Source organism: Fundulus heteroclitus, chromosome 2 (genome assembly GCF_011125445.2).
Source record: "Fundulus heteroclitus isolate FHET01 chromosome 2, MU-UCD_Fhet_4.1, whole genome shotgun sequence".
Classification (NCBI taxonomy): domain Eukaryota; kingdom Metazoa; phylum Chordata; class Actinopteri; order Cyprinodontiformes; family Fundulidae; genus Fundulus; species Fundulus heteroclitus.
In genome coordinates this window covers 36886560-36905171 of record NC_046362.1, presented here as the reverse complement: position 1 = coordinate 36905171, position 18612 = coordinate 36886560, and the positions used below count along the sequence as shown (strand labels likewise).

General features: G+C 44.2%; 1 protein-coding gene across 3 annotated transcripts in view; it reads right to left on the bottom strand.

Annotated features, from left to right (window-relative positions):
* The window catches only part of hipk2 (homeodomain interacting protein kinase 2), a 102448-nt gene that overhangs the window by 9627 nt on the left and 74209 nt on the right, over nt 1–18612 (bottom strand). For 2 of the 3 annotated variants that reach the window (XM_012862955.3, XM_036126643.1), the window contains exons 3-9: nt 17228–17351; nt 16716–16835; nt 13968–14054; nt 8790–8974; nt 8523–8685; nt 4522–4747; nt 3032–3153 (exon numbers count right to left, since the gene is read on the bottom strand). In XM_012862955.3, the coding sequence (XP_012718409.2) occupies nt 3032–3153; nt 4522–4747; nt 8523–8685; nt 8790–8974; nt 13968–14054; nt 16716–16835; nt 17228–17351 (1027 nt within the window). The remainder of the gene's footprint in view (nt 1–3031; nt 3154–4521; nt 4748–8522; nt 8686–8789; nt 8975–13967; nt 14055–16715; nt 16836–17227; nt 17352–18612) is intronic. The other variant, XM_021316667.2, reaches the window with a different exon arrangement.

Here is an 18612-nt window from a genome sequence, read left to right as displayed (position 1 = left end):
GTTTAAATGGTTCAAATTATCTAATAAATTTACTGACTGACAAACTAGGGCTGGACGATAATTCAAAAACAATATATATCAATAAAAAGTTCAATAGAATAACAGTTTTCCTTCCTTTTGCATTCTAGCCTATAATATATATATATATATATATATATATATATATATATATATATATATATATATATATATATATATATATATATATATATATATATACATGCAATATGTAATGTATATATAATGTAAGTTAATATTACAGTCATTACTTCCTTCCAACCAATCACAACGCAGACCCTGGAACGAAGCTCCGCCCCCTTCACAGAGGTCAGAGAGCACGTGTTCTTTTTTTCTTTTTTTTAAAAACTTGCAGTTTTGGTAAAAAGTTGGTTCAATAAAGGGTTGAGTTTAAATTCAGTGTTTGTGTATTGTGTATCTAAAAATAAGTCACCAAGCAAAAGCATGAAATGTCCAGGGCCACACTTCGAATATATGTTTTGAATTTGGTGATAATTATCGATATTGATCAATATAATTTATATTTTATCAATATGGTTTTTTTTTAAATATTGTCCAGCCCTAAGACAAAGATAACCTGAGTAAAATAAAACAATCCAAACCAACCTGGTCCTGCATCAAATAAAACATTTTCCCACCTTGTTAAATAATAAATTAATGGATTAGCCACATTTATTTCCTAAACCCAGGCGTGATTCCTGGTCAGACCTGTATAAACTATTAAAACAGACCCTATCAGTCACCATAAAGCAGACAAACAGACCTCAAACTGCAACCCAGGACCACTTTAAAAACAAAGCCCTGCAGGCGTGACGGTCTTGATGAGGACTGATTTTGAAGGACCCATCTTTTGTCCTCTCCTGCAAGCCTTGAAGGAGAATATCAGCCATCAGTCTGTGACCTTAAGCTCACGGGACGCAGCAGGACGATGAGCCGAAACAAACCAGCAAAAAGCGTCTCTGAACGGCTGCTTAAGATGAATAAACATAACATTGTTGGATTGGAACAATTCTGCGAGGAAGAGTGGGTCAATATGCATCCAGAGCTATGGAAACGACTAATTAGCCGTTATCACAAACCGTTTGGGCGGAGCGACCAGATATCAGCTTTATGGGGTAATTTTTTTTTATTGGGCCTGGCAGGTTTGGCTTTAATCAGGTTATCTCCAACTCATAATAAAGATTATTTGATAAAATGAAACATTAAGGTGAGACAAAAACCCGTTTCTATGGCAGTGTGTGCACAGCAGCAGCATCATTTTTCTCTGCACTGTAATCTTTGGTTTTCTGTCTGCATTTGACTGACTAGTTTGTTACTTGCACCTATAACTACTGCAGTCTGCTTGCCTACTTGTGGGAATGTTGTTGTTGACTCTCAGAGCCCTGGGTGTAGGTGGGCTGGGGTCCTGTGCGGTGTAAACTGACTGCTTCGTCATCTCTAACGCTGGAGCTGCAGACGGTCTTCACCTCTCAGTTATCAGCCGGCCATTAAGAGACGTCCAGCCCGTCTCCTTTCCTGCCCCTTTGCATGCATTCCTCGTAAAGGCGGCCTGCGTTGTGTAACCGGTTTGTCTGGCCTGGAATGGTAACCCGGTTAAGAGCTTGTTTTCTTTTCTTCCTGCCACCACTATCAGCGGCCCACCGCCTCCCACCGCGACCCATACCGCCTGGGTGAAAACCCTTTGTCACCTCGGGGCTTTCAAAGCCCAGCCTCTCACTCCCCGATTGTTTCCACATTTTCTGCATTCCTGCTCCAGATAAAGGTCCCGCTGGTTCCCCTGCCTCCCGGCTCGGAGCCCGTCCCCCCCCTGCACCCTTCCTCCCTCCATTTCAGCGCAGGCAGGTGCTCGAGGCTAACCCTGCGTTGGCCCACGTTGGGGCAAAAGAGTTCGTGGGTAACAGTAAATGAAGTCACAGGTGGCGGCGGGAACGCCACCGAGAGGCAAGCAGGCCGCGGCCCAGCCTGCCAGACCTCCCACGGCAAAGGAATAAACACGGAGAAGCACGCTCGCCTCATACCCAGTTATTAGGTGTTCTGTTCGCTGGCCTGTAAAAGCCATCTGCTTCAGTTAACTACTGCCTGTCTTTGTTTAACGTGTGTGCAGACAGAGGTGACAAGGAACACCTGCAGGGCACGGAGGAAGAGGACGACGCTTGTGAAATTACTGCAAGAGAGGATGCTTTATTTCCCCCCCCCCCAAATTTTAAATATTATTCAGTTTGATCTGAAAATGTTGTGATTTTTGTGGTCACAGCTAGCCTCATGCAAGCTTCCTCCTGACCTCTGGAGATCCTTGGAGGCCTGTAATTTGGAGCGCCTGACTTGGAAGCAGCCATGGAGCTAATCACCGTTTGGTATCTGACAGATTAACCCACCGTGGAAACACATGCATGGAGCACGGCGCGGCACACCGAGCTGTGCTCCTTCGCATGCCTGCCTACCGGATGATTAACTGGAGATAAGGGAGCGATTCAAACTCCCAGGATTCTCGCGGATATTTAAAGCCCGCACGGAAATTTCCATAGGGAGAAACATGGCGATGGAAGTCGTCTGCATGCACAGGAGGGAGGGGGGGGGGGGGGGGTGCACAGCCGCTCTCTGCAAGGTGCCGCCAGAGTATATCAGCAGCTCAAACTCTGGCCCTTCAAGACCTTTCCAGTGTGAGGAGCTCCTGCCTCTGAGTGCATCAGAGCGTGGCCGCCTCTGCCTTCAGGATAACCAGGGCCATGAGGGGGGGGGGGGGGGGGGGGTAATGCACTCGGAAGCTGGCCTGAATGCACTCAGGAAAAAAAAAAAAAAAACAGCTGCCGGCAGAGGCAGCGTCTTTAGCATCGAGTGATTTCCATCCCCCATCCGTAGATCCTGTTCTCAGTGTGGGCTTGTGGGAAAAACAAAGAACTCCCAGGGACTGAATGCATCTGATGGCGGTTAAGTTGAAGCTGGGAAGCAAACCGTTCCTGCATTGTTGCTAAAGTTTAGGTCTGAGGCGCTCTGCTCCCCCCCCCCCCCCTACCTGTGTAAGGAGGCCAGGTTGAATCTGCAGAGGTTGGGCACCGGGGGCCTGCGTCACTATGGGTACGGCGTTCTCCATCCTCACAGAGTAACTGGTGTGCTTGGAGGGGGACGCCTGCAAACCTGTGCAGAAATAAAACACGTGTGAAAAGAGTCAGGAGGAACCGCTTATATACCAAAGCATCTAGTCAAATCAGTCAGGGAGGAGAGAAAAGCAATGCAAATGTTTATACTCAGCACCTTTCTGCTTTCTATGCAAAAATAGGAAAGTATCAATGAGAAAATTTGTTATTTACAGAAAATTATTCAAAAGGTTAAACTCCTGTGTTGATTCAGTGCCTGTAGGGTGAGATAATTAAATTGTTTATTTTTTATTAAATTAGGTGACTATGGATCACAGCAAATTAATACAACCAAAATTCATTTTTTTATCAAATATTCACACCTTGATATATATTGTTCTCCCACAAAGCGCTTTAAAATCCTCTCTCATCCCTGTGTCCTGTGAAACTCTTTTTCTGCCAAAGTTTTTCCTTCCACTGAACTTTCCATTAATCTGCTAAGCTACAGCACTCTGTAGACCACAGGCTTCATCAGGCAATGACCTTTTGTGTCTTCCTCTTCTTCAACGTGTCAGTGACTGTTGGATGGATAACGTTCGGGTCGTCTTCCATGAACTAAATGCTTCAAATGTGGTGCATTTACAGTTTGCTTCCTTACTGATTTCATCTGTCTTTGCTTTATTTTTTGTCACACTTAAAATTTCAGTAAATATAACAGGCAGTTTTCAAATGCTGATTTCATTCATCAAGGTGCTGAGTTTTTATTCATATAGGGATTAATCTCCTCCTAAAGCTAATAATTAGTTGTGCCACTGACTGTCATAAAGCGTTTATCTGGTGATAAATCTGTGATGTTGCTGTGGAGGATTTTTTTTTGTTCTACTGCTCTTTGCAGGATTGCTTTAATTCAGCCATATTGGAGCGACTTTCAGCATTAATAACCGATTTGAGGCCATCTCTCAGCATCTCAGTGGGATTTTAGTAAGGACTTTGACTAGGCCACTACAAAAACGTCCCTTATCTCCTGTTCAGAGGTGAAATTTGGATCATTGTCCTGAATTTGTTTCAAATCTCTTCTTAAATATTTTTAGATCAGGACATGACGTGCTGCTTTCTGAGGTATTTTATCCTGATTCATTCTTTTATTTAGAGGCTATCTGGGATAGCTACTGAAAGTGAATCATAAACATCGGTTAATCATCTTTAAGTCATAATTAAAAATATCTGTTCACATAAGTGGTTGTTTTAACTTAATAAATGAATCTGAAAACAGCTTACAGATTCTTACTCAGGTTACCTTTGCCTGGAGCATTTAAGTGTGAATAATATATTAGCTTCCCCTTTTTGAACAACTGGAATAAACACTTTTTGAATCCCTGCAACCCGTTTGCAAACCCTAACTAACACGTAATGTGTGCGGCCTCCTCACCTTGGAATCCTGGTGGGCAGACTATGAGCGCCTGCTGGAACGGGTCGGGCCGAGCGGCGCAGAGCTGCGGCGCCCCCGGCTGCAGCGGCATGCTCCTCTGGGCCACGGCCGCCATGGAGGCAGCAGAGGGCTGGTAGAGTGCAGATTGGTAGTTTAGTATGGAGACATCAGGACTTGCAAAGGAAAGGGTGGCATTGTTGGTGGAGGAGGGAGCCAGGTTGGTGGCCTAAAGGAATGGTGGGACCAAAATAAAAATCATGAGGGTGGAGGTACTGATGGAAATGACAGGGAATTGGTCTGGGGTGGGAGGGTTATGATAATCAACCAAACAACTGGAAGGAAACTCAAGAATAATAAAGTCTGGGAACCGGTGAAGTACTCTGAGCGGTTTTTAAAATATGCAAACCGCTGATTTGATTAATTAGACGGAGAAAAAGAATGCGAGTGGAAATGCAATCAACGCCACGGTCGCATAAATAATACCTCATCAGTGCCATGAAAGTAAATGTACTCCAATCGTTTGAGCTGTTTACCGGCATCTCAGTTTTTACTGTAATAAATTGCTTCTGTGTATTTATTAAAATTTACTGTGCCGATCATGGGCTGGGCTGAAATGATAGAACTTGAAGGAATCTTGAAATGGATTGGTTGCACCCGTTTAAACGCACTGTCGATCGTCCCTAATGGGATATAAACAGAATACGGTATACATCTCCAATGGGGCACTCAAACTTCAAACTTCAAATGGTAAAAGGCCCGTAAAAAACGCCTAATCGAGTCCAAGGACCCCAAAGCCAAACAATTCAAATAACGCATGCAGGGATAAAATTATGCACGCAGGATCAAAGACATGCACACTTTCATTAAATGTGTCAAGGTGCAGAGAAACCAAGGACTTTTCTTCTATCCATGAGCATCTTAACATAATTCTGCCTGAATATTTGAACACTCCTTGAGCAGAAATGGTTAAGTTTGATTAAATTCTTTGGTATGCTGCAAAAGCAAAAGAGAAAGCAAGACTTTGAGCAGATAACCTGAAGGCAGAAGGAAGTACGGCACATTTACTCGGTTTTATGCTTCTGAACATTCAACCTCTGGACAAATAACTTTGCTGTTCCTACAGTTCTTTAGGTTCTTTCATTCTAGTTCCTAAAAATAAATTAGCATGAGCTAGTTTACAACATTTTGATTTTTATACTGTGATTGGCTAAAACCGACCTATGGTGGTGGTTAGAGAGCAGGGCAGGGTCCCTGGTTCCACTCCTGCAGAGCAATCCTATTATTTTACCGCAGACCCTGTGTTTTGTTCTCCTGTTATAACGTTTTCCTGCTTTATCCCTTCCTTTGATGAACGATGTTTGAATTCATTATTCATTATCCAACTGTGTCCAAATCTCAAGCTGAAACTGTTCACAGGTAAGCCAATTTAAAATCGCCACAAACTGGAAGTAAACTATCCCTGGCTTCAAACCTGAGACCCTCAAGCTCAGCTGAAATGCCCACGTGGGCAAACATGCTTTACAGGTATTACTGTCAGATGAGAGTAAGACAGAGCAGGTTGGCCACAATGATAAAGAAAACAAGGTAAGGCTTTTAAAACCCTGAGAACTCAGTGTCAGCCATAGTGGTGGCAGCATCATGCTGAGGGACTCTTTTGCTGTCAGTGATAATTGTGCATTACACAAGGGGGATGTAATAGTGTCCCATGTGCAGCCAGAAACATGCAAGATGCTTGTTAATGGGTGAAAACAACTTGCAATAGGACATTTTACCATATAATAACAAAACTAACTTTCGTTCAAACTTGTGTACCAGACAAAAATCACTGAAGATGGATAATGTTGATCCAGCCGGTCAAAAAACCTGGTTAAATTGCATCAGTGAGAGGTTGAAATGAATAAAGTATTCATGCAAATGATGCGTTCTAATTGGCGTTGTATCCACAGTGCATAACATGAACCTCACAGAGGAAGAAATGGATCTTATCTCCACGGCTGACAAGGATTTTAAATGTCAGCTTAAAGCTAAACGTTTCTCTTCGTGAAGATGTTAACCACTGGTTACCAACGCAGCTGCCTGTGACCCGTAGAAACGTCCAGCCAGCTGATGTGGCGCCGTTACGTAAGCTTAGGTAACGTCTGCATGTCGCATGCGTTAAACGCGTGGAATACCAAGACTTCCTGGGAAGATCCCAGAGCTTTTAAAAGGCGCAGCTTTCACTTTCCAGCCAGGGAGTGGTGCCATGAGACGCTGTCTAATTTTAGCTTTTTACATTAGCTCTACAAAGGAGCAGGAGCCAAATACTGTACTTAGAGCCTTCAATTTTCATTTGCTCTCTTTAGTCAGCGTGATGAACATTGGGAGGGGGAAAAGTGATCAATAATTCTCAGTGGCCTTCATCATAACCCGGCACAGAAGCAGGAAAACCACAAACCACAGACCCTTTTTTTGCAAATGAGCTGAGAAAAATAAATCAGTTACTTAAGTGTATTTAAGCGCCCTGAGAGCCGGCTGCAGAAAAGCCAGGCTGACGCAAATATTCATCCAGTTACATCAAAACAAGATGATGTTTTTGTCGCCCGCCATGCTGCGTGAGTTCATTCAATATGGCTGCCGATGGAGAACGCTGTTCGCTAAAGCAAAGGGGCGGAGATGGACGGGGTGAGTTGGATTTGTAGCTATGCACAATCTGGTAAACACTGTAACCAGACGCTCTGTGATTCCTGCACAAGCCAAAAGTCAGCAGTTCAACAGACTGTTGGAGAACAAAGCGGTAAAGTACCGAAGGCTCAACCCAGACAAACGGGAGGAAAGAGGAGAAAAGAGGAGGGAGAGAGGAAGCCTGGCGAAGGGATTCCTAAGGCGCTGAAAGCTCAAGGATGCTGGGCTTGTCATGTGTGATCAGCACTTTGTGACAATCCCACAGGACCTGGGCCACAGACAGAGATGCTGCAGACAGATATCCATGCACCAAGACAGAAAAGGGAGGCTGAGGAACGGGAAAAGGTGCAAACAGGAGGAACGGAGCGATAAAAACATAACGAGAGCAGAAACAGACGATTTTAGCAGTGATGGGGAATTACTGACCAGACTAGTTCACAGCTCATGGCTTTTTTATCCCCTTTTGTTTTAATAATTCTTGCACAAACATTCTGATATATGGTAAAAAATAATTCAAACATCATCATCAAGGTGTAATTTACCACATCCTTATATCAGCACTAGATGGGTTTATTTGATATAAGCAACTGTTTATTATCCTTCACATACAGGGCACCAGCTAGACTATTTACACCCATTGAACTTTTTCACGTTTGGTTCCGTCAAAACCACAAAATGCTGTGTATTTTAACGCGATTTTAGGTGACAGATCAACACAAAACAGTGTGTTGTAAGTATTAAATTAAAAGCCGCCTTTACTTTAATACCCCCAAATAAAATCCTGAGCATGCATTCAGAGTCCAAACAGAGCATAATTAACTCAATATAGGGGCTGCACTGCAAAAACAGAACTAAAAATTAGTAATATTTTCTTAAAATGAGTGTATCTGTCCTTGATTTGAGCAGGTAAATAAGATGATCTGCCAATGGAATAAGATTTTTGCCCTTAAAATAGGAACAACTCATCTTCATCATCTTATTTCAAGTACAGGATGTCTAATTATCTTATTTTAGGGGTCAAAATACTAATTTTATTGGCAGATAATATTATTTACCTGCTCAAATCTAGGACAAAAACACTAATTTTAAGAACATTTTGCTTATTTTTAGATCCGTTTTTGCAGTGTGAATATAAACGCACTAGTGGGACATTTACCAGTAAAAAGTCACCTTCCTTCTTCTCCACAAACATCAAAGTTTGAGGCAATAACGTAAAAAGAACGTGAAAAAGTTGAAGAGGTGTGATTGTTTTCAGAGCCCTTTGACAATCTGATTAAAACCTAGAATGGAAAAGAAAGAAAAGGACAGAACTGAAGACGTTTGCAGCTTAGCGGCTTCACCTGGCTGTGCACAGTGTTCAGCTGGTTGTTGAAGGTCATGGTGAGGTTGGTGGAGGTGGTGGGGGCCACATGGGTGATAAAGGGTGTTTTGCTCTGGTTGACTGTGTCGTACATGTTGACGCGACGCTTGCAGATCTCCATGTTTTGGAAGCAAGACTTTACACTGCACAGGCAGACAGAGACAGAGGAGTCATCCCGTGTGACTTACAACAGCAGAAATTCCATAGACGGCAAAAAATAAAAAAAATAGATTGCTGGAGAACGTACTGTGTGCTGTGGGGGAAATCGAGGAGATGCGACATGGTGACGAAGGGGTGGTTGAGTGTTTCGATGGGGGTGATCCTCTTGTCGGCGTCGATGGTGAGCATCTTGGTCAACAGGTCGATGAACTCCCTCCGGTCCGCCTTTTCTGCCAGCATGTCGCTCCCCTCCAGATCTGATGTCATGTTTACCTGAAAGCAATGTGAAGATGTAAAGATGAATATTAATTTATAATCCTTATTTAACCCCTCAGGTACAGCGTCACAAGCGACAAGTTAGAAAGGTAGGAGCTAAACGTTTTACATTAACGACATGATTCAATTAACCAAGAGTAGCAGCTATAGACGCCTTTAGGAGAGGTTGAAGCTCAAAAAAGAGACAAAAGCATCCAGCTTCAGTGCTCTCTGAAGATTTTTCTATAAACTGGAGAGAGTTTACCTAAAGTAGCTCTACGTAAACACATATATACCGTCCGGCGCTGTCGCCCCCTTAAGGTTAACGAGGGACAAGGAACCGGACTATAACGCACACAGTGATGCATTCTGAATAAAAAACAACATTGAATATCCTTTCAGACAAATAAAATAAAGAATAAAAGTGAATGAGCTATAATCTGTATTATAAAGGAGAAAAGGCGACATCCTGTAATTATTATTCTCGTTTTATTTAAATATTCCTGTGAGCTGGAGATTTTTATTGCATTTGTAGATTTTTGCTGATTAAGACAAATACAGCTCTGTGATTTTGGGTTGTTATGAAGAAAATTGTTGTTTTATTTTGACTTTTTAAAACAATCAGATCTAAAATCAGTATTTGCAGTTCAGAACTAAAAAAAAAATAATCGACCGGTGTCGGCTTTAACGCATAAGCAAAGATCGATTTGGTATGCGAGGCTCTAATTCTGACTCTGAGAGCTACTTTTAGGGCCGGCGTGTCCGGTGAGGGACGGAGCAAAGACGGGCCGCTCAGCCAGCCGGGCGGCCCGTCAGGCGGCGTGAGGACCGGCACCGTGGCGACAGACGGTCCGCCATGTTTATTGTGACTGCTGTGCGGCGGAGGCAGGCTTGTTTTTCATAAAGACGCAGCGCTTATCTGTGGGCCTGCTCCAGGGTCTATCAGATGTGCTGCCAGTCAACACGGCAAATCTGATTCAAGGCCCCTATCTCCACGCAGGCTATTCAGCTTCGGCAGCCACACCTCTTTGTTTGCCGTCTCCGTCGGCTTTGATAAAGGAATAATCTGCCGAAGGAGGTGAGAAATAATCACAGCGTCCTCTGCAGGGAGATGACTTTGGGGAGATGAGCACAATCAGGTCCGACGAAAATATTAAAAGAATAAAAAAACGGGAGGCTCGAGATTAGAAAACGTTTTCCCACCATCTACTGATTCACTGAACAGGAAAAAACACAATTTTTACACTTTATTTCTGAGGAGAAAGAGCAGAAGGGTTTCTGTAAGTCTAGCAAATACATGTTGTTACGTCATGACCACAGACGTTTATGTATTTTATTAAGAAATGATCTCGTAAACGTGATCAGAAGGAACCTAATCAGTAAATTGACTCCAACTCTGTATGAAACTGAACCGCTGCATAAATCCAGATCTTCTGTTTCTGGCCTCAGAGGTTCTGTAGAGAACAACCAGCATCATGGAGACCAGGGAACCCAGCAGACGGGTCAGGGAGGAAGTTCTGGTCCAGTTTACAGCAGGTCAGGTTCTACAGAACCTCCCAGAGCTCTGATCATCATGTGGACCTGGAGAGAGGATGGACCACCTGCAGACCTAGCAGGACATGGACGTCCACCTGGACTGACAGGCTGGACCAGGAGAGCATTGATCAGAGAAGCAGGAGGACCATGGTGGCTCTGGAGGAGCTGCAGAGACCCACAGCTCAGGTGGGAGAATCTGTTAACAAAACTATCAGCTTTGTCTCCAGAAATCTGCTCTTTATTTAACAGTTAACGTCTCCTCAGCAGGAACAGGGAAGCTGGTCAGACTTGATGGGAAAAGTTAAATCCAGGAGTTAAATCCTGGAGGAAAACCTGGTGGAGGCTGCAGAAGACCTGAGACTGGGGTGGAGGTTCACCCTCCAGCAGGACAACCACCCTGAGCATACAGCCAGACCAGAGCTGATTAATGCTAGAATGGCCTAGTCAAAGTCCAGATGTGTGCTTTGCATCCATCATCTTCCTGAGCTTGAGCTACTTCACGTAAAACACGTCTGCTGCTGTCAAACACTGAACCATAAATCAGTTTCCAGTTATTTCCTGGTTTGTGTCGGCGGATCAAACAGGATCCCAGCAAAAGGCAGTTTGTGGTTTTAAGATGACGAAACGTGGAAGAGCTGAAGAGGAAAAGTCCAGACCCTGCTGCGCCTCCTGCCAGGACTTCCCTGGTATGGCTGGAGACACCGACGCTCTGCAGATCACGCCGGATGTTTCTGGGTTTCTCCTTCGCTCAGCCGGTCGCCTCGTGCAATCCGGCATCTCGCTCTACTGGAAGCCGGTGTCTGATTTCCCTTCAATTAGATCAACTCGTGACTGAAGCCTCCACACGTTTCCCACGACTAAAAGGAGGTTCATTATCTCTTCCTGGCACCCCGCCCCTCCGCCTTCAGCTATATCATCCATTATACACGCCGGCACAGATGTCCACAGTGCCGACTTGTTTCTGTGGTCAGGATGGCGGGACGTTGGGTAAAACAGGGCGCTGTTTTTTTTCTCCCACGTTAAGCCTGTGCTGCTCAGCAATATACGTCCTCCTGTGTTCTTTGTTAAAAAACAAATAAAAAAATAAGGAGCTGTGTTGCAACAGAGGAGAGCTAGGAGCACAGAAGACAGAGATGACCCGGGGGATATCATGCCAGCCCAGGTTGGCTTCATTAAAGCCTTCGCCTGCTGTGTGTGTGTGAGCGCAGGAACTTCAGCGGTCCCAGGAAGCGATACCATCTCGTCCCAGATGACCGCATGTTACTCCGGCCCGGCCTGACAGTGGCCCTGGGCTCTGCTCAGCCGCCGTAACTGTCTCCATCATTTAAGCGGCAACATGTGTTGCTTATCCGCACGGATGGGTTTCCAGAGGCCGTTGCTTGGCTGTAATCAAGACGAGCATCCGCCAGTGGAGGAAGTTCACTTTCCCAAACCTTTTTCTCCTGGCGCGCGGTTATCAGCAGCTCGATGAGGATTGGATACAAACTGTTTTCAGTCGTCACTGAGAGCGCCATCTAGCAGCAGAACCAGGTAAGGACGGCATATGCGATGTTAAACAACACTCAGGTCCTGAGCCGTCACGGGAACGCCACGACAAAATCCCCTTCTCCAGATAAACCGGCTCTGTGACCAATCTCTGGGAGATTTTTAATTGCCACGCCGTTTAAACCCTCTGTGTGTTTTCTGCCCCAGACCTTCTGAAGGAAGCTTTAAGTTTCGGAACTTTTTATTTTCTAAGTGATCGTTTTCTGAGCCGCCTTTAGATAAAAACATCATGAACCAGGAATAAAAACAGCGTCAGGCATAAAAACAACTATATTCAGAGAATCGGCTATTTATAGCATCCATCCATCCATCCATCCATCCATCCATCCATCCATCCATCCATCCATCCATCCATCCATTTATCCATCCATCCATCCATCCATCCATCCATCCATCCATTTATCCATCCATCCATTTATCCATCCATCCATCCATCCATCCATCCATCCATCCATCCATCCATCCATCCATCCATCCATCCATCCATCCATCCATCCATCCATCCATCCATCTAACTGCTTAAACACCATCCTCGACATCTGCCTTTTTGTTTACTGTTGCTGACATGTTACTGTGTTTCATTTTCACAAATGGTGTAAAAAAATAATTTTATCACAGAAGTTGTTCAGATTGTATATTTGGGTGAGTTTTAATGCTCTGATTTAATTGTCCTCCAAGTGTTTTATACGTCTTTTAAGCTCAAAAGAGCAATTAGTGTCATTTCAACAGAATTTGCTGACTGGCTCTGATTTAAATATGCTACAACAGCAAATAGATTCTTTCACTGACTTTTTAAGTCCCTCCTGTTGACATCCATCCTAAATTTCTCTTATGTTTTTCCTTCTTCGTGTCCTGTAAAGCTATACCAAATCTACTCATCTGTGTCTTTGTGGACCTCGTTCCTGTCCCTGGAGCTCAGTCACGTTGGGAAAGGAAGCAGCGATTCCCGAAACTATTCCCACAACAATTAGAGCATAAAAAGTCCTGGTCTGCTGCAGCATTAAGAGAGACTTTCACTGCAACTAAGGGGCAGAGCCACACTCTAAAAAAAAAACTGGCCCACACCATGACACCTCCTCCACCAAACCTCACACCTGCAGTCAGGTGAGTCCCGTCATCCATTGTGCCGTCGCTCCAGAGAACACGTTTCCCCCGCTCTGCAGACGCATCCACCCCTGCATCCACGGCAGGTCTGTGTGGTCTGCAGCCGCCCAGAGTATTCACTCCTTCTTTCATAAATGTTTATAGAGGCGGTCTCCTGCGGTCCTGAAAGTGGCTGGAGTTCCTGAATTTAATGATTTGGATGGGTGACCCACTACCTTAGGCAATTTCATTTATTTTGAAAGACGTCTGTAAATCGTGCTGTTTGCGCTTGACACGAGCAAAACATAAATTCAGCCAAGTGGCGTCCAGGTGCCACGCTGTGAAAGACTAACCAGACAAAATGTGCGCACGCTTCGCCCTCAGTGTGCAAAAAAACCAAAGATCTGAGGTTTAGGATATCTGCAGCATTTAGTGGCTGTTCCTGTTACACGCTCACGTGAAAGACAGATGTGCAGAGATGAGACACGGCACGGATAAGGACTCACACCGTACGCATCGAGCCTGTTAACGACTCGCAGCACATTTTGTAATTTAAACGCCTGTTAGTCATTAGACGGTAAAACCAAGAGCAGAAGTCGAGCCGCGCAAACAGCTGCTTTCGCTCGGCTCGCTAAAACTCGACGTATCAGTTAAACTCTCCTGCCGCTGGAGATCAGACCCCCGCTGCATAAATATTTAAAAGGATTTCCTCATATTTCAGAGATAATTCTCAGGAGCCGACGCTAGACCTAAACCTCCGCGTCAAAGAAGCGAAAGAAAACAATACTTCTCTGGTTCGACTTGTTGTGAAGAGAAGATTCCCGCTCTGATACGCGGGACTGCATACCTGTGCCATATCATCCAAGCAGTTGAAGATATACTTGCGAGCCTCCTTGGACTTAATCCCCGTCTCCGCCTCGTGGTCTTCCGGCGTCTGCAGGAGACAAGAAGCAGATGTTTGGTGAAAAATGCCATCAAACCTCTCCCTTTGGAGTTATGCTATTTACATTTGGCTCATTATAGCCTCTTGTTGCTGATGTGCAGCAGACCTCATCCTGCCCTCTGCGTAACCCTGAAGGTAGCACACATACTCACCTAACAGCAAACAAAGACGGCTCAGGCTGTGTGTCAGAGCGCGAAGCAGATTTACACCGCCGCTCAGACACAAACCTGACAGGTATCAACACGGCGTCACAATGTTTCCACCGACGCAGATTTACGCCCAACGTATCCGCGCTGACCCGACGGCAGCGATCCCCTGACTTAACACAAAGCGTCCTTAATTACAGTCAGCCACGCTAAACGACTTAAAGCCGAGCCGTCAGTGTTCAAACAGGAAAAATAAATAAAGTTTCAAGGACACAAAGCAGATGTGGGACAATCGTGACGAGTTACAGGGCTACAGAGAGAGAGTTTCCCCAAATCCAAGTCCGTTCGGCTCTATTTCAGACGACGGGGAGAAATTTTAAATATTCTTCCTGAAGTTTGTGATGAAGTTATTTTAAGGTGACTTGTTCTGCAAACACGGCAGAGAGAGAAAAAAGAAATGGTGCAGCATGAACACCTCGCTTATACATGTAAAACTAAGAGTCTGCTGCTAAAGTATTCCCACCCTTTGACTTCTCAACAGTTCTGGACTTTCCCAGTTCACCTGTTCTGCCACATAAAACATGCTGAGTGACCAGCTTCCCTGCCCCCCCCCCCCCTCCCCACAGCATGATGCTGCCATCACCGTACTCCCCTGTGTGTTCACGGTGATCAGCAGTTTTCCACTAGACTGGCTTGTTTGTTTTGCCTGTAGGCCAGATGTTCTGCCAGACCCGTCTGCTGTCTTCCTTGGTCTGCATGATGCTGGTTGTTCTCTAACAAAACCTCTGAGTCCTTCACAGAACAGCTGTGTTTATACTCAGGTTAAATTAATTACATCTACACTCTAAATACTAGTTAGTGGTCTTCAGGAGCTGGTTGCGCTGGATTTTCTTTAGGGCTATCAGAAAGGGATGAATAAAATCAGATAACCATCATTTTGCTTACACTCCCACATGTATTTGCTAGTTTGTGTGGGTCAATCACATGCAAACGCACCAAATTCTTGTGGTGATAAGGTTCAAGAGGAATGTGTGCTTCTGCAGGACACATGCATGCATGCTGTTTCTTTGTTAAGAGGCCATATTCTAAAGCCAATGCTTAGTTCTTGTCAGCAGCGGTATGCTCCCAGGATCCAAACAACACATCATAAACCCCTCATTATGTGCTGCAGAGACGGCTCAGTGTTTGCAGCTCATTACAGTCGAAAACTCAATATGCAAAATCTCTGTGTGGCTGACAAAAGTTCACATGAAGCAAATGGTCTTTATTAAGAGGCCTAAATGGAGCTCACAGAGGGGCGGTGAGTGGAGGTTAGAGCGCCCTAAGAGCTCCCACACACATCCTTTTAACTTTATTACGAATACAACTAGAGACCCACATCACTGCCTCACATGGCTGCAAGAGCCAAAATAAACAAGTGAATGGATTAATATATCTTTGATTTCCGTATTTTTGGGACTATGGCACACTTTAAATCCTTACATTTTCTTAGAAATAAAAGGTGCGCTTTATATAAGATCACCGTTGTGCTTACTGACTGATTTTATGTGGTACAATGCGCTCATAAATCTGTTAAAATGTGTAAGTAAGACTTTGGTTAGTAACAAAGCAACGAAGCCGCTCCGCTCAATGGATATTAGAAGCATTACGGTACACTGTGTCACTACCTGAGGACCCCTGAGCTGTCTACAAGACTGCCTGACTGTAATGCCTAAACTAGAAGTGCGTTCATGTAAGGCAGCTTGGAGTACGCACTAGCAACAATAAACCTAGTAAGTTAATTCTAGATAAAAGTTACGTTTATTGTGGCCGTATATTAAAAACAGGGCAGTGTAGTCCAGCTACTCTGTCCCCCCCACAGAGACGGATAGCTCTCTGTGTATGGTGACCAGATTTGATTTCTCTAATGAAAACTGGGGACGTCTCTGCCTGGGGGTTGGTTTGTTTTGTATGAACTGCAACGCCGACGGGGCGGGGAAGGTCTCTGCTACGTGGGGACAGCGGCAGGACTAGGTAAATACCTCTTGATGCACTAAACTTCTTTACTCCATCATGATTCACTAAAATTGGGGACATTTCCGGGGACATGTCATCCCAAACAGGATCTCTCCCCGTTAATCAGGGACGTCTGGTCACCCTACCGGAAGGGAGGAGTGACACTACACACTTGGGAAGAATATGTAATGCGCCTTTATAATCCGGTGCGTTTTATGGTCTGAAACATACGGTATCTTTATATTTATCTGTCATTGCAACAGAAATTCCAATGAAATTCCTCCTCTGCATTAATCTCATCGCTTAGGGAGCTGCCTTAAATATCTGTACACATATACAACCTGTCTAAGAATTAGTAGATATTCTACTAATCCCCTTGTAATGATTTATCTTGTTTTCAGTTGTTCTTTCTTTCTTTATACTTTTCTATAAGTTTCTTTTTATTTTACAAACATATGTGTTTAATGCCATGAGTTCATAACTGCAGCATTTATTTATTTTGTTTGCGTACCTTTAATCTCCAGAGAGGATAGGTGGAGTCTGGGTCTCTGTTGAAGAACCTGGTGGTCTTTGTCCCTGCGCTCAACAGATACTCCGCCGGAAGACCCTGCGTCTGCGAGATGTACCGGATCTGCAAGACAGAAAACCCAAAAAATGGGTGCCTGTTTGGATTTAAGGTAGAATTATGTCCTGGATGGAGGAGCAGATATCAAACAGGACTTAAAAGCAAGTGACACATGCTGGACTTTCTTATTATGTCTGAAACGTGAGACAATCAGACAAGCTTTTGGGAGCTCAAGGTTTCCCCCATCTGATGGAAGCAGAGAGCAACATGGCAGCGTCTCGCTCTGCAGCACAGGAGCTGCTTGGAGAACAGTCTCTGCTGCGTCTGTTCCCCTAAACGGGAAACCTCAGCGAGAATCATCGCAGCTCGTCTCAGGCACGTCACAAAGAACCGGAAATGGCACAAAAGCTAAAGTTTCATTGTATGAATTAATAAACATCAACGTCATAACGTGTTACCTGATCGTACTCCGACGCTCCGGGGTAGAGGGGCCATCCCAGAAAGAGCTCGGCTATTACACAACCCAGCGACCACATGTCTATGGCCTCACAGAACGGCAGGCCGAGGATGATCTCTGGAGCCCTGAGGAAGCACAAAACACACACGGGTCAGAGACCTCACGTCTTTATCTTAAACTCTTATGTGCATTAACAACAAAACAAGCCTCACTGACAACAAAAGCAACTTTTACATCCTAACTTTTGACAAATCTGCTCAAATCTTCTGAGGAGCCGTTTCTTGGCGGTTCGTACGAGCGCATGGAACGCAGCCCAGAGTGGCACGCACGGGTCAAAAAGAGAAAACGGTCAACACGGTTTATGTAGGAGGGAGCTGCTCAACGCAGAAGCATTCGAGTAACATTTCCAAGGCAAACACTGATTAAAGTGCACACAAAGAAAAAAAAAATCACATTTCTGCACACGGACAAAAGTTTGACACCCAAAAGAAAATTCAATTGATCTGCAGTGTCAGAGGTGTGATTTGATTTTCTCAGAGCTGATGTCTTACTGAAGCCTTGGAAGCTGATCTTAACCGAGTTGTTGGCAGGAAGTGAATTTAAAGAGTTTTATAGGAGACTACTTTTAGATAATTCATGATCAAACATTTATCCAATTGTATCTGTTTTGCTCAAACTTGAAAATGTGTGTGCGTGTGGGGGGGGGGGGGGGTTGTTTAGACTTGGTCCAGCGACCAAAAGTACACCAGGGTGACAAAACCTTCATGCAGTTATTATTTTTTTCAAATACTTTCCATGCAAGAGAAAGTGCTCTGCACGCTTGTTGCTTTGCACTGCCTGCCAGCTGGCTGAAAGGCAGTGCAAAGCTGGCGGTGTAAACTTTTCTTACACTTAAGGATAAATGCAGCTAATAATGTTTTTAATTTTTTTTGATGGCAGAAAAAACGCTGCAGCAATGGCGTGGAAACTACAGCAGCACCACAGATCCATTTTCTTTAAGACAAGTAACACTGTTTACCTGCAGTTAACAAGCAGCTAGCCAGACCAATTAACCTGTTACAGCACTTTACAAACTAAGTTATAGAACAATATATTAGTGCTAATGTATCAGAGCAAAATAAAATAGCATTTAACTGTAAATTGGAACAAAAAACATGCATGATTTTCAACATTTTATACCAATGAAAATACCGTTTTACTGTTATACCCCTGAATGAGATGGAGAGCAAACTATTTACCTTAGAGGTCATTAAAGCAATTAGTTCTACCCTGTTTTAAATTTATTTAAACATATAAATCCAACTGTTCTGTTTAGGCCTCAGTGGTTCGTAGAGAACATAAGTAAACAAAAGGTTTCATGAAGACCCAAAAACATACTGAATGGTG